Raw genomic sequence first — 13,714 nt, 5'->3', positions numbered from 1 at the left:
TCGGGTAGTTACTTGTAGAGAGCTTATTTCATTTCACTGTCTGAGAATGTGCAGTTACTGATCCGAGTATATCAGCGTGAAACAGAAGTATCGGCGCTAAATTTAGTCCGTTTCATGTTCCGTTTGCATAGCTGCTGTCTTATTACGATAAAGAATTCCCTCCGTTCTTGTTCTAATAGCAGAAAGAAAACTTCTGAAGCAATAGTGTAATATGTGTCTGCCCTGGAGTAAAGGAACTAATCTGCCTGCTTCAAAGATTTATTTTGCTGACTATGAATTTCCTTATCTCCCCTTGGGGGAGATAATTTGCCAGCTCTAAACGTATGATAAAGCTTACGATTTTGCACATTTTCAGAGCTTTTGGAGACATAATCAGTGATTGGCCGTTAATTAATTCAGCTCCATCTTGATGATCCCAAATCTTTTAGAATCTTCAGTCACACACACAATTAGACTATCAGGCCTAGGAATTTGAGCACGCATAATGGAAAGCGTAAACCAAAAGGACAGAGCAAATAATAGGGGAAAAAGTCGTGAGTTCAGATGTACGATTTCATGTTGTCATGTCAGGAAATACAGGTGTTTTTGAGGCTTTTACCACTTTGGCTGAGGTCATGGATAGGTGAACTGTAAAGAACCAACATCTTACTTACGCTGACTGAGCCTGTGAAAGCACCTGCCTCATGCCCCACAGCTCTACAGTGCTCAACTGAAAAGTCATAATGAATGCAGACAGAAGGATTCATGAAGCATGAAGGCCTCCTCAAATAGAAACCGTGTCCTCTGAAGGGACACACTTTTTAAAAAAAAGTGCACCTGCAGGGCTTTCTGACATAACTGAACTGTCTGCGTTTCCTTAATGAAAGAGAACATGATACCTCTTCCTGGAGCCCATCAGATAAAGTGTAGACACAGCTACGGATTTCTTCAATCCTTTTTCCCCTACCTGTCTACCTCCTAAATTGCATCATATACAGTAAGAGTAAAGGCAGACCTCCAACTCTCAGGCTGTGAGCTCATACTCTATAGCTCTCTGATGTCACCCCTCCAGCCTCGAGACCCACAGCTTTCTCATGTTTGTGTGTTCCATTTTGGAACTTATGTGTTGACAATTTACATAATACTGAAGAAAAGGACATCATTCTTTCTGCTTCTCAGAGAATATCTCAATACTTTTGTGTAGACCATCTGCAGGACAAGTATTTTCTTCCTTCAATAATGCAATTCTGTCATTAACACAACGCTGCTCGAACAGCTCAAAGGCCCAGAGGCCAAACCTTTTCGAGGTTAGTGTGCCCTGCCCTGTTCAGGCAGTCTTTTGCTTTCATGCACACAATACAAACAATCTCAAATTCTAAATAATTGACATGCATGGACCAACAACATGTACTAAATCATGTCACACACAACAGAAACACTTTGAGCGGGATTAATCATTAATATTTCACAACTCTTCTTGCAATGCTGTTTAGTAAGTATAGGGCTAGCTATCGTCTTGATTATCACAATATACAAATACTGCAGCGAGATGGAGCCTAACGAGCAAATTTGCTGAGATTTTGATAGCTGGCACAATGCAGAGTCGGTGTGAGAAAAGGGAGTGAAAATACCACACATCAGTTACAGCAACAATGCAAAGTGAAGGCAGTATCACTGACGTGCATCAGATGAAAACAATAGCTGTACTTTTTTTAGAAACCAGTGGCCAGGTATCGAGTTGTATTGGTTTGTAACTAATAAGACCGTTGGTACAAGTGGGTTTAACAAACAAGAACTGATCTGACCCAGGACACCAGCTGAATATCCTTATTATGTTGTAGGATAGAAAACAAGCAGCAATCCAAAGGTGTCAAGGAACATGGTTGAGTAGAACTATGTTATTCACACTGTTGGGTATATTGTTATGTACTGTATTATGTTCTTTTCTCTTTATTAAGTATTGTGAGTTGTTTTTTACAATACAATTTGTTGACGAGGACAATCTGTGAGTGTGACTAGGCTGGAGCAACAAGCGTGTCCCCTTAGCAAACTGTTTTACTAAGCAGCTTGAGGAGGATGTAGTATGCCTTTGAAAACACTTTAAATGAGTGACCAGGGTAGGTCCACATTTCATTGTCATCTTAATTATGACGTACAAAGGCACACAACGCCTTCAAATTGTTTTAAAGTGTTGGGCATTCAAATAATAAAGGGTGTGGGAAACAAAACATCCAAGAAGGACTGTCAGTCACTTGTGCTAACAATGTTACTCAGGCGTGGCTAATGATAATCCTTTCTGGAAAGCCTGTTTCCTTGTTTGAGGTTTACTTCTTGACGTGAAATGATGCTCTGGTCTATCGAGAAGTGGAAAATAAAGATAGTGGGTTTCTATAGTTGTAGCAGGCTATTTATGCATCAGAGATAAAGGATAGTTTTGTTCAAACCCACAGGACTCTATTATAAATTCAATATACCAAACTTCCCAAAGAAGTGTGGGGCTGGATTTCCATATGGAAACAAATTTCCATATGGCAACAAAACATCTTAGGCTTTTGTTTCAGTATAAACATCATATAGCTTCATAGAAGAGCTAGAACAGAAGAAGCTGATACATTATGCATAAATGATACCGACAGACTAGATTTGGAACGAAATGATTTTAGGAAACTCGAGGTTTATGCAAACAAATCTATTAATGCTACGCAGTGTTCTCTTTAAAAGGCATCAAGTATAACCTCTCTCAAAAATAGCAAAGATGAAGGTCGGGACCCTACTTGAGCACTTTTCTTGAGTAGACGACGCTAGAATACACTTTAAACGAGCCTTTTGTTTGACTGAAAACGGCCCCACTACATGAGTCTTTGCATACACAGAGAAGACTATGAATCCCAGCATGCTCATTTCCGGCTTGAGTGCAGTCCAGCCAATCAGAAGCGCTCTGGATTCATGGCAGCTGTATGGGGAACGGGGCCAGCACGTCTAGCCAGCTCGAAGTGCCACGACTTCACAGTAGACCACGGATTCTCCAGCGGAGTGAGGGGAAGAGCATTGGGGAAAAAAAAAAAAAAGCTAGTTAGCTAGATAAACAGGTAGCCTTTACACACAGAAGTCATTTCAGCTGACGGTTACAAGTCAAAGCATTCGCCCTCTCTCCCTTCATTTGAAGCAAGCAGACGCAGCTACACCAGCAGCGAGGTAAGTGAGGGAGTCTTGGAATGTTTCTATTTATTTGAGCCAGCATCAGCTAGCTTGGGAAGCTATCTACTGCTAACTCCTGAGCTAACAACTAATACTGAGAGACAACCGGTTAAAGTTGACTGAAATAATCTTAGAGTTTCCCCCCTCACTAGCTATTTAATTTACAATTTTATTATATCCACTGGGGCACAATTGTGTAACGTAAACCGACACTGATGTGGAGGACCATAGCCAAGTTCATTGATTCATAGTGTTAGCTACAATGCTAGCTTATGAGTAGTGATTCAAAGCGTTTCACTTATAAACAATTACCGGATTGCTCACACTCCTTCTTGTTTTAATGTATGTTTGAATGGATAACTACGTAGTGTGTCTTAAAGTGTCATACATCTTGGAGGCTTTCATAGTAGTTGTCTCAGTATTGTAATCTTAGCATGAGTTTATTGATTTTTAATAAACTAGCTGGGAAGTTCGTGGAAGTCGATGCGTCTTGCAATAAAGTAACATATTAAAGTGTAAACGTTTATGTTCAGTTTGCACGTATATATCTCATGCTTACAGTACATCAAATGTACCGTCTTGAAAATATGTGCGTTTACATATTTTACCTTCATTGCTAAAATAAAGTTCAGACTTTTCCATGTACTAGTGCACCTGAAGGTATTTTAGTATGTAACGGTTACACACTAGTACGTTTGATCGTATAGTCCTATCTCTGGAGAGGCATCTTCATCCTCAGAAAGTCTCCGAGTCGTTTTTCTTGAAGTCGTAATTCTCCGTTGAGTGCGAGTGGAGAAGCAGTGACGTGTGACATCACAGATAAGGAGGCAGTACACCCTCTGGACTCTAGACTCTGGCAGCTCAGCACTTTTACTCTACTGTGTCACAATGTTAGGTTTTCTTTTTCTTTTTACAGTAAAGCTCCACATTCACTTTTTTTTTTTTTTTGCTTTTATATATTTTCCGATGGGATAACATCTCGATCCGTAATATAAACACGGTTGTGACTAATAATGCTGCCGGAATAAATCAAAGAAGGGGTTGTAATGAAGCTAAGCTGCTGTCAGCCAAAAACCACCCCCTGCAGGTTAACCATTGTGGTTTGTGACAGGGGCCTTAAAGGGATAGCTGGAAGATACTTAAGTTTATTTTCTTTTTACAGGGCAGGAAATTAACACTAACCGCCAGCCAACTGCTGGGAATTGTCTGAATCTCTTTTTGCCTCTGTGGTCTGGATTTAGTTTCCTGCCTTAAATTTATATTTAGGTTGGTTTAAATTATAAATAGCTGATTTGTCTTAAGCCCACATTTACACTGAAGTCCATAATAGCTCTGATAAATTTAGCAGATTTTGAGTATTTTTTTGTAATAGTTGTTACACAGGATCAACGATTTTTAGGAGGAACATTTACAGAAATGGCAGGTATGATGATGTTTAAAACTGAACACGCATCTTTTACCCAAGGTGGAAGACTGTATGACAAGTGGGTTTTGAGCAGCTGTTTGTCAGTGTGCTTATGAGATTGGCTGGTCTGCATTATGTAGTCGGCCTCAAGGCAAAAGTTTATGGGGATAATAGTGACACCTTGAGGCCTTTGACGGGAAAGGCTATGGTCGTTCTCAAGAAAGCCCCTTTCACATCACTACTCTTCTATTACAGCTGCTGTCAGTTCAGTTTAATTTTGACGAGGCACATAGAAATACTGTTGGTGGTATTACAGTTTTGACTTACCTATGAATTACTTTGTTCTTTTTTTCTCCACTTGTTAGAAATCCCAAATATTATTTACTAGTTGTTTACTGTATTGACAAGTCTGCCACTTTCTTTTTAGGTCAACTGGAATTGAACGATGGATATCTATGACCCCCAGACCCTTGGGATAATGGTGTTTGGTGGATTCATGGTGATCTCTGCCCTCGGGATCGCTCTTGTCTCTACCTTCTCCATGAAGGAGACCTCTTATGAGGAAGCCCTGGCTAAACAACGCAGTCAGCTGGGTAAGATACAGTCCACTCGCTCTGACAAAAAGAAGAAGGACAAAGTATCTGAGAAGAAGGGCCGTGGCAAGAAGAAAGAGGAAAAGCCCAATGGAAAAATCCCAGAGCCTGAAAAAGTTGAAGAGGAAGTTGAAGATGACTCAGTCATTGAGCCTGCTGCCGCCCCAGTTGTAGCTGCTGCCCCTGAACCTGAACCTGAACCTGTCCCTGATATTGAAGTTGAGCCAACTGCAGCCCCAGCACCAGCAAACGCCGAGCTAAAGATTGCTGCTGAACCAAGCCCTGCCCTGAGTGAGCCCTCACCTGCACCCTCACCAAAAGGGAAAAAGAAGAAGAAGGTGGCTAAGGTCGAGCCAGCCTCTTCCCAAACAGCTCCACTCGTGGTTGCCTCTGCAACCGTCAAGTCCTCCTCAGTACCTACCACAACCCAGGCCCCCATGTCTGCCCCGACTAAAGCAACCGCTCCATCCTCTGCCACCGCCAAGTCTGCCCCTGCCACCGCCAAGTCTGCCCCTGCCACCGCCAAGTCTGCCCCTGCCACCGCCAAGTCTGCCCCTGCCACCGCCAAGTCTGCCCCTGCAGCCCCAGCCAAGACTGCCCCAGTGCTGGAAGCTGTTACTAAAGATGTCCCAGTGATGGCAGTGCCCCCAGTTGGATCTCAGCAGACCTCTGCTGTGGCAGAAAAAGTACAGGAGCCCAAGAAGAAGGCCTCTAAGAAAAAGACTGAGCCTGGTAAGCAGATATGTTTTAGAGATATTCATTTATCATTTTGCAGTTGTAACTGAACATTTCGTTTTTTTTAAATGATATATCTCATGTTATAGTTATATTTCTGAAGTGATTAAAGATTACACTGTCTCTCCAAAATGTTTTCAGCTTGGGAAAAGAATAATAAAGATAGCTCATCCGTTTTTAGACTGTCTGTAGAAGCTTGAAGGATGTCACATAACCTGTAGAGCGACTGTGGCCGCTATGACAAAATCACTGCACAACTATATACTATCTTTGGGTGTTAGATGCTTGTTTTTTGGTCTTGGCTAAGCCCGCTGCCACACTTCCTTTCCCGTTAAACCAGTCATCTTTTGTTCAATGCACTGTTCGAGGACTGGCGTAGTCCACACCAGTGCTTCTGCAAATGAAGCTTGCCCACAAACCCTTCACTGCATATCAAGGAGCAAAGCCACTGTAGTCTATCAATATGTTGTTACTCTAGAACGACCATTGTTAAAATTAGCTTGCGTGGAAACGGTTATCTAGGCAGGAACTTCATTAGCCATAACACTGGTGATAGTATTCAAGTGTTTGGAGGTCGAGTGGGGGCATGTCTGTACAGTTGCATGTCGATACACTCACAATCTAAGGCAGTAATGCCCTGTCGGTACTGATGAACTTCTAGCAGGAAGCGTGGAAAGTAGTGCCAATGGCTGTTGTGGGTAATGTCTGGCACTCGGCTCTGGAGGGCATAGAGCACGCCAGCTTGTCCAAACACCACTGCCCTGTTTTGTTAGCTGACAAAGGCTCTCAGTGCCCTTACAATGGGTAGGGAGGGGAGTGGGGTTCTCTCTTGCCCAAGGCTCGTCTCCGCCTGGTGCCACAGGGCCCCATCATTTTGCCATCCGAAGCTGCCCACTGTGGCAGTGTAGGTATTCAGACTTCACTGCGACAGCCTGAGCTTCAAAATGGTCCGGCTTTTTACTGTTAAACATGAAATAACCTTATATTGTGCCACTTTTAATCAGCGTTTCCTTGTCATTTCTTGTGTTTGCCTCTTTAGTGGCAGTGGTGGATTCTGCTGACGCTCCTCTGTACCTGCCCTACAAGGCTCTGGTGTCCACCATCGGTAGCATGGTGTTCAGTGAGGTCGAGGCTCATAGGCTCATCGAGATCCTGTCTGAGAAAGTGGGCATCATTCAGGACACCTGGCACAAGGTAATGGACGCTGCAGTCAGTGATGAGGACCCTTGCTAAACTAGCTGGAGTGTACAGGCACTCGCTCACTGAATGCATACTGTATTGCACTTGAAGGGAGACCCACTTTGTTTTTGCTGTCTTTCTGTGTACGTCTGCATTTTCAGGCCTCTCAGAAAGGAGACCCAGTGGCCATGCTGAAGAAACAACTGGAGGAGAAGGAGAAGCAGCTGATGGCAGAACAAGAGGATGCTTCTGCAATAAAGAATCGCCTGAGAGAACTCACCAAGGTCAGACGCACACTTGTCTATAGCTCTGGTGGCAGCCCCATGAGACTCCTAATACTTATTGCATCAGAAGACAAAGTCGTTGCATAGATGAAAATCTTTGCTTTTATTAGATCCTTTTCACTGGTTAGGTAAAAAGTGTAGTTTGGCCTGCAGGTGGCAGTGGAGGAACAAACCAATGTAATTACCTAAATTAAAGGGGTTCATTTTCTGAACACCGTGCACAGACATTTGCAGACCTCTTCATCTTTTGTCCTGAAGGTGGCACTAGAGGAATGTAACTGCAAGACACAGGCCACGTCCATTAAAAAGCATTGAGGACTCCCTCAACTTCAATGTAAATCACCTCTTGTAATATCTATGGAAGCCTACGAGTGACGGAAGAAGAAATGATCCACCGTTAGGGTCGCAGCAAATTTCACAGAAATATGTCTTACATGTATTGCTTTCCACATTTCACTTTTTTCTTGATGTGTTGTTGGCATTAGAGGAAAACGGCTCTTTGTTCTTTGGCCTCAGAATTTGAATCTGCTCTTACCGTGCTTTCTGTTTTTTTTTTTTTTTGTTTTTTTTTTTAGGATCTGTCTTCTGAGAAGTCGAAGGTGGCCAGTGTGGAGACGAGGCTGAGTTCCCAGCTGAGTAAGAGGGAGCAAGAAATGATTGCTCTGCAAGCACGCATGCAGGCTAGTTACCAGGACCATGTGGCGCAGACCCAGGAGCTCAATGCTAAGGTCGGTTCTGATACAAAAAATACTACAATTTCTTAATGTCTAAATCAGATGAGTGCATTTCAGTTTGCATTTTGTCCTTCTATTTCACTCCTGGTCATTTAGCTGCTAATTCAAAGTGAAAGTGCAGTTTTTCTTTTTATTAAGTTGTCTTGACAAGGATTTGAAGCAGCTGTCCATGGGGCAAGAGTCCAACATGGCTTGTTGACTTAAAAAAAAAAAGCTGTAAAACTATTTTACAGAATGTCAGCCTGCAGGACCAGTTGGAAAAAGGCCCCAATGCCCAGCTGGCCCGTCTACAGCAGGAGAACTCCATTCTTCGCGACGCCCTCAACCAAGCCACTAGTCAGGCTGAGAGCAAGTGAGTGTTTCCCTGCAACAGTAAATGAGAAGCGGCGATACATGCTGAGATTCATTTTACCTCTTCATACTGATACTGATTAAAGTGATCATTGAGTACAGTGTGTACAAATTCAAAGGTGTGTTTGGAGCACCAAGCCTGAAGATTTGCCCTGACTTGCTCTCCCTGCATCTCTCCTTCTCTGTCTCTTGTCTTTCGTTCTGTCCTCAGGCAAAACGCGGAGCTGGCCAAGCTGCGTCAGGAATGCACGAAGTTAACCAAGGAGCTTGGAGAGAAGACGGATGGTCTGCTTGCTGATGATCACGTCAGGAAAGGGCTAGAAGCCAAGCTCTCTGCTACAGAGAAGCAGCTCTCCCTGCTGCAGGTTGGCCTGGCCTGTGGGAACACCACATCATATCTCTTATAAATTACATTGGACGTGATCAAGTTTCCGCATGGAAAATAAATGTTTTACGTCTTTTTATTTTCTTGTTTGAGCAGCCAGTTAGCTTGCATTTTGTAACTAAGACCTTTCCCGCCTGTACACCTACCCTCTCATGAAGTGTAATTACCTTGTAATCACGTAGCTCGGGATTGGGTTGGAATGAAGCCATACAATAATGGCGCTGCAGGGTAAATGCTTCTCTGCAGCACCAGCTGGAATGTGTGCGTGTCTGAGCACCTCTTCTCTCCGGCCCTCTATAGAAGGCTGTGAATGTGCAGCAACGGTCTAACGGTATTTACACCACGGGGCTTTCAGACATGCGGTACATCCCTGTCTTACATTATCTGTTCATTTGCAGTTGTCGAAAATATATATATATATATATATATATATATATTTATTCAACTATTACAGGTTGTGTGGAGCAAGTGAGTCAGCACTTCCTGTCACTGAAGTGTTCCTTTTAGTTAATCATTTACTAACATGCGTCCCAACAGTTTATGGTCTTCAAACATGTTATGCAATGGCTCCGGCCGTCAGTCAATGGACATGCTCAAATGATGCAAGATGGTTCTAATTTCTTTGAGTTGAGTTTCGCTCCCTTTGTGAAATGAGTTGCTGGACTGTCATAAACAATGAGCTTCTTTGACCGAGTCTGTCATAGAAGCATAGGCAGGCTAATCATCTCAAGATCCTCTCTAGTTCAAAGCACTTTCCACAAGACATTTCCCTAAAAAAATTCTAAACAAATTGCTTGACTTGTATTTCGTCTCTTTCCCCGAATGTGTCGCCGTATGATATTTTAACAGAAATGCACAGGATTCTGTCTTGTGAATCAATGCTGCCAAGTAGGCTCCTTTTGTGAATCTTTACTGACCCCTGCTGTTTGCCACATCTTGATGATTGTCGTCGTTGTTAGGCCAGCCATGGGGACAGCGAGCAGGCGTTGCAGAGGAAGCTGGAGGAGGTGTGCGAGGAGCTCAGGGCTTCACAAAGCAGAAACAGTAGTCTGCAGGCCACTTTGGACAATGCCCAGCAGGACAGCAGCGCACTCTCAGGTCAGTTAATGGGGGACAGAGTCCGAATGGTTACCAGATGTTAAGGCTTAGGAGTTGACCTTGTAATAGTAAAAATGTATATGGGAGTCAGCTATATCACAGGATATCAAATATAGAATAGGTTGTGAGTGCTGTGATTTGTCCCTGCAGAGTATCAAGTGCGTATTGGGAGCTTGGAGGCTGATGTCGGTGAGCGCTCTGCTCAGGTGGATGCCCTCACTGCCCAGCTGGAGGAGACGCAGACAGAGAAAAGCCAACTTGTACAGCAGGTGGCCTCCATCAACTCACTGCTAGAGGCCAATCAGACCAAAAAGGAGGAGGATAACGACCAGGTAGGACATACTTAGCTAGTTTGACTTTTCTGAAATGGCCGTGAACACCCCTAAGCATGTTTGCTGTGTCTGATTGAGCAGGTGAATGCTGCAGAAGTGGAACAGCTAAACCTCAGGTAAGTGTTTTGAGCCACCTCTCTTCAGAGTCGACATCAGCTCCAGAGCTGTTCCACGTATTGATTGAAATGTTGTGCCTTCTGCAGCCTTCAGGAGAGAACCAACCAGTTGAACACTCTTCACGAGGAACTGAAGCAACTGCAACTGAAACAGGAAGCTGCTGTAAGTGTTGCAAACACCTGTCGTTGGATGTATGAACAAATAAAATCACTTCTCGATTATTCAGGAAAAATATATATGTATGTTTTGCTACTAATCAAAAATAATCTGCTGTTTTTACAGGTGAACACTATTGTTGAGCTCGAGGAAAGAAATAAGAGGTATGGTTGTTGTTACTGTCTATGTATTTGACTCAAATCTCATGGATTATTACTCTGCTTATTTATAGTTTATCCAATTTATGTCCCTTTATAGTGAGGATGTCGCTCTTATTGCATCACTTCAGGATGAACTTAAAAACCTCAAAGAAGAGATGGTGCAACTTAACAACACACCAGTAAGTGTACCTCTTGATGTGTAAAGAGCCAGGCAGGAGCAAAATGTATTTCTCAGTGACTCATTTGCATGTCCACTTTTTTTTTTTTTCAGCAGTCAGATACCTCCGAAGAGCTGGGACTGCTACAGAGAAGGTAAATGGGTCTTGGCATATGAAAAAAAACATCAGTCTGGCATATTGTTGGGTCTGTTTTAGATCTCAGTTTTGACTATTTTGTTTATTTGGCTAGCCTGACTGAGAAGGATGCCCTTGTCACATCAGTACAAGAGGAGCTGAGAGAAGTGAGAGAAAAGACGGCCATTGATGCGGTAAGGCTCTCTTTACACACTAATGGCTTATAAATTGAGACAGCTTTCCGCTTAATCACCTTCCTGATTATATCATCCGTTGTTTCATCAGAGCGTTATGGCAGAGCTGACAGCTTTTCAAAGTGAAACCAAAGAAACTCTCCAGACACTCTTCCCAGAGATACCCGTAGAGACGGAGCAGGTGGGAACAGAGCTTTTCAGGAGGAGTTGCTGAATCATTTATTTCCTGATGTTGGTCATTGTTCAGTAGAATAATGTGCGCATTAATTATTTATTTCTGTTTTTTTCCCCTCACTTAGTCCAACTGGTTACAAGTATTTACACAGAAGGCTCAGGAGACTCTCAGCCAGCAGAGCCAGGAGTCTCAGTCAAGCACAGCGTTGCCTGTAAGCCACAATTTTATAGACTTGCTTACCGAATACTTAGCCCAGCAGAACAGGTTCTGAATGCGTTTTCTTTGTCTCAGGAGTTGCTCGGGAAATTGAAGGAGGCTGAGGAGGGCCATGGCTCACTGCAGGCTGAATGTGAACAGTACAGGATAGTCCTGGCTGAAACCGTAAGTGATTGGGGAAACTTCAGTTCAAACTTTAGTGTAAAATAGGGGGTGAATTTAATCCGCTCATTTCGTCCCGTTTCCTTCAGGAAGGAATGCTAAAACATCTGCAGAAGAGTGTGGAGGAAGAAGAGCTGGTATGGAAGTCCAAGATGGCTAACTCAGCGGAACAGCTGAGTGTGGTATGTTATAAGACGTCCTTGAAATCACTATGACTTTGTACTTTTTTTTCCCACCACGTGCGGGTCCCCTTTCCATGTTTTTAAAACCTCATACTCGTCCCTCTCACACATTACCAGGCTTTGGAGAAGGCCAGCAAGCTGGAGGCAGAAAACCAAAGTGTAGAACAGGTGAAGATTTCTCTCACACTCGCACAAATTGCCCCTTGATGCAAGCCAGCAGGTAATAAATGTGTAAACCGCTTTATTTTGTTTTGTTGTTGCAGTTGAAGGAGCAGATGATGCTTCTGGAAGCCCAGCTGGAGAAGCAGTCAGACAACCAGGAGACCTCAGAGGAGATGGAGCAGGTACATGAGCAGGTTCAATCTATAGATCACAGCAGCCTCACTAGATCTAGCACTGCTCCTAAAAAATGTTGTAGTATTTGTATGTGCAAGTTCCCCTATTACTTATTAGGACTTTTTTTTTTTTTACATTAGCATATAAGCATTTTCTATATTTGTATTAATTGTTATAATATTTCAACATCACAATCGATGAGTCCCATGTTTTTTCTTGTTGTACAACATTTTGGGGCAATTATATTTTGGATAAAATTTTATTATTTGATAAGATTTGTCTAGTTAATGAGATTTAGAAATGGTCAATGTAAAGAATTAGCAATCCATGCTTAATATACTGAAATCCTAGAGAGACATTTCTCATATTTAAAGGTATCGACCTATTTAAAACAAAACCTGTGATAACTGTGTCGACGTGCTCTGTGTTCAGCTGAAGCTGCAGCTTTTGGAGCGTCAGAGCCAGCTGGATTTGGCCCAGAAGGAGACCCAGGCACACAAGGAGGAGCTTTCACAGGTGACTTTACTGACAACCTGCTTTCCCGGGACGACATTATTTACACAGTCATATACCAGAGTAGCCGAGGTGAGAGGAAGACATGGTATATATGAGACATCGAGGAATTTGTGGAGATTCCTTTTTAACCGACACAACCAACAAAATACGGTGTCGGTGACGTGTAACACAAAGAGGATTCATGGATGGGAGGTTATGTAACCAGTGACGGCTTCCTGTTTCAGGTCAGAGAGCAGCTGGGCGAGATCACGATGCAGGCTCAGCGAGAACAGAATGGCCCAGCTGAGGCTCAACCCAGTCAGGTCAGGGTGCAAAGATCGCAGGGCACCCTTCACTTCCTGTCAGAGAGTACTGGACAGTGACTAGGACACTTCTTCTAGGATATCATTTGTTCTACTACTTAACTAAGCCTTATTTAATTTAGTATAAAATCCCAAAGTAAACGTATTGATTTGTTGCGCTGTATTTATTAAGACGTGTTCTTTGTAGTCTGGTTTGACACATTTGGTCAAACCCATGTCGTAAATCAAGGATGTGGCTACAGTACACGGATACATACATGACCCTTGCAAGGCTTCAAGTCTGTCCAGTATTCCTCCGACACAGCGGCTGTTTATGCTAACCACTGTTTGCATTTACTGAGTCGACATAACTCTAACCACTGCTTTTTCTCACCTTTTTAAGCATGCTCACTGCTCCTTTGTTTGTACGATTCTTAACATCAGCAGAACGTTTGCGTTTGACTTGAGCCTCTCTCCTGAAATAGAGAGAGGCTCATAGGTCGAGCAGCTTGTTTGTGTATGTGTGGGTTTGTAGTGCCACTGCTTTTGCACAAGAATGTTTGCATAGACACGTATGCGTTAGCCTGTTGTCTCTGTGTATTTATTGTGTGTGTGTGTGTGTGTGTGTGTGTGTGTGTGTGTGTGTGTGTGT

General features: G+C 43.1%; 1 protein-coding gene across 2 annotated transcripts in view; it reads left to right on the top strand.

Annotated features, from left to right (window-relative positions):
- The first annotated feature begins 2,932 nt into the window (after positions 1 to 2,932).
- rrbp1a (ribosome binding protein 1a) overlaps positions 2,933 to 13,714 on the top strand; it is a 14,786-nt gene continuing 4,004 nt past the window's right edge. Inside the window, exons 1-23 of one of the 2 annotated variants that reach the window (XM_031879420.1) lie at positions 2,933 to 3,174; positions 5,010 to 5,907; positions 6,950 to 7,104; positions 7,251 to 7,373; positions 7,949 to 8,101; positions 8,341 to 8,459; positions 8,670 to 8,823; positions 9,803 to 9,941; positions 10,092 to 10,273; positions 10,355 to 10,389; positions 10,477 to 10,552; positions 10,673 to 10,710; positions 10,805 to 10,886; positions 10,979 to 11,019; positions 11,116 to 11,194; positions 11,286 to 11,375; positions 11,494 to 11,580; positions 11,661 to 11,750; positions 11,837 to 11,929; positions 12,047 to 12,097; positions 12,193 to 12,273; positions 12,698 to 12,781; positions 13,006 to 13,083. In XM_031879420.1, the coding sequence (XP_031735280.1) occupies positions 5,028 to 5,907; positions 6,950 to 7,104; positions 7,251 to 7,373; positions 7,949 to 8,101; positions 8,341 to 8,459; positions 8,670 to 8,823; positions 9,803 to 9,941; positions 10,092 to 10,273; positions 10,355 to 10,389; positions 10,477 to 10,552; positions 10,673 to 10,710; positions 10,805 to 10,886; positions 10,979 to 11,019; positions 11,116 to 11,194; positions 11,286 to 11,375; positions 11,494 to 11,580; positions 11,661 to 11,750; positions 11,837 to 11,929; positions 12,047 to 12,097; positions 12,193 to 12,273; positions 12,698 to 12,781; positions 13,006 to 13,083 (2,910 nt within the window). In that variant the 5' untranslated portion in view covers positions 2,933 to 3,174; positions 5,010 to 5,027. The remainder of the gene's footprint in view (positions 3,175 to 5,009; positions 5,908 to 6,949; positions 7,105 to 7,250; positions 7,374 to 7,948; positions 8,102 to 8,340; positions 8,460 to 8,669; positions 8,824 to 9,802; positions 9,942 to 10,091; positions 10,274 to 10,354; positions 10,390 to 10,476; positions 10,553 to 10,672; positions 10,711 to 10,804; positions 10,887 to 10,978; positions 11,020 to 11,115; positions 11,195 to 11,285; positions 11,376 to 11,493; positions 11,581 to 11,660; positions 11,751 to 11,836; positions 11,930 to 12,046; positions 12,098 to 12,192; positions 12,274 to 12,697; positions 12,782 to 13,005; positions 13,084 to 13,714) is intronic. The other variant, XM_031879427.1, reaches the window with a different exon arrangement.

The sequence above is a fragment of the Anarrhichthys ocellatus genome, unplaced genomic scaffold, assembly GCF_004355925.1.
Source record: "Anarrhichthys ocellatus isolate YVR2014 unplaced genomic scaffold, GSC_Weel_1.0 scaffold3, whole genome shotgun sequence".
In the NCBI taxonomy this organism is placed as follows: Eukaryota; Metazoa; Chordata; class Actinopteri; order Perciformes; family Anarhichadidae; genus Anarrhichthys; species Anarrhichthys ocellatus.
The sequence above is the reverse complement of the archived record's forward strand: the minus strand, read 5'-3'. Positions and strand labels throughout refer to the sequence as shown.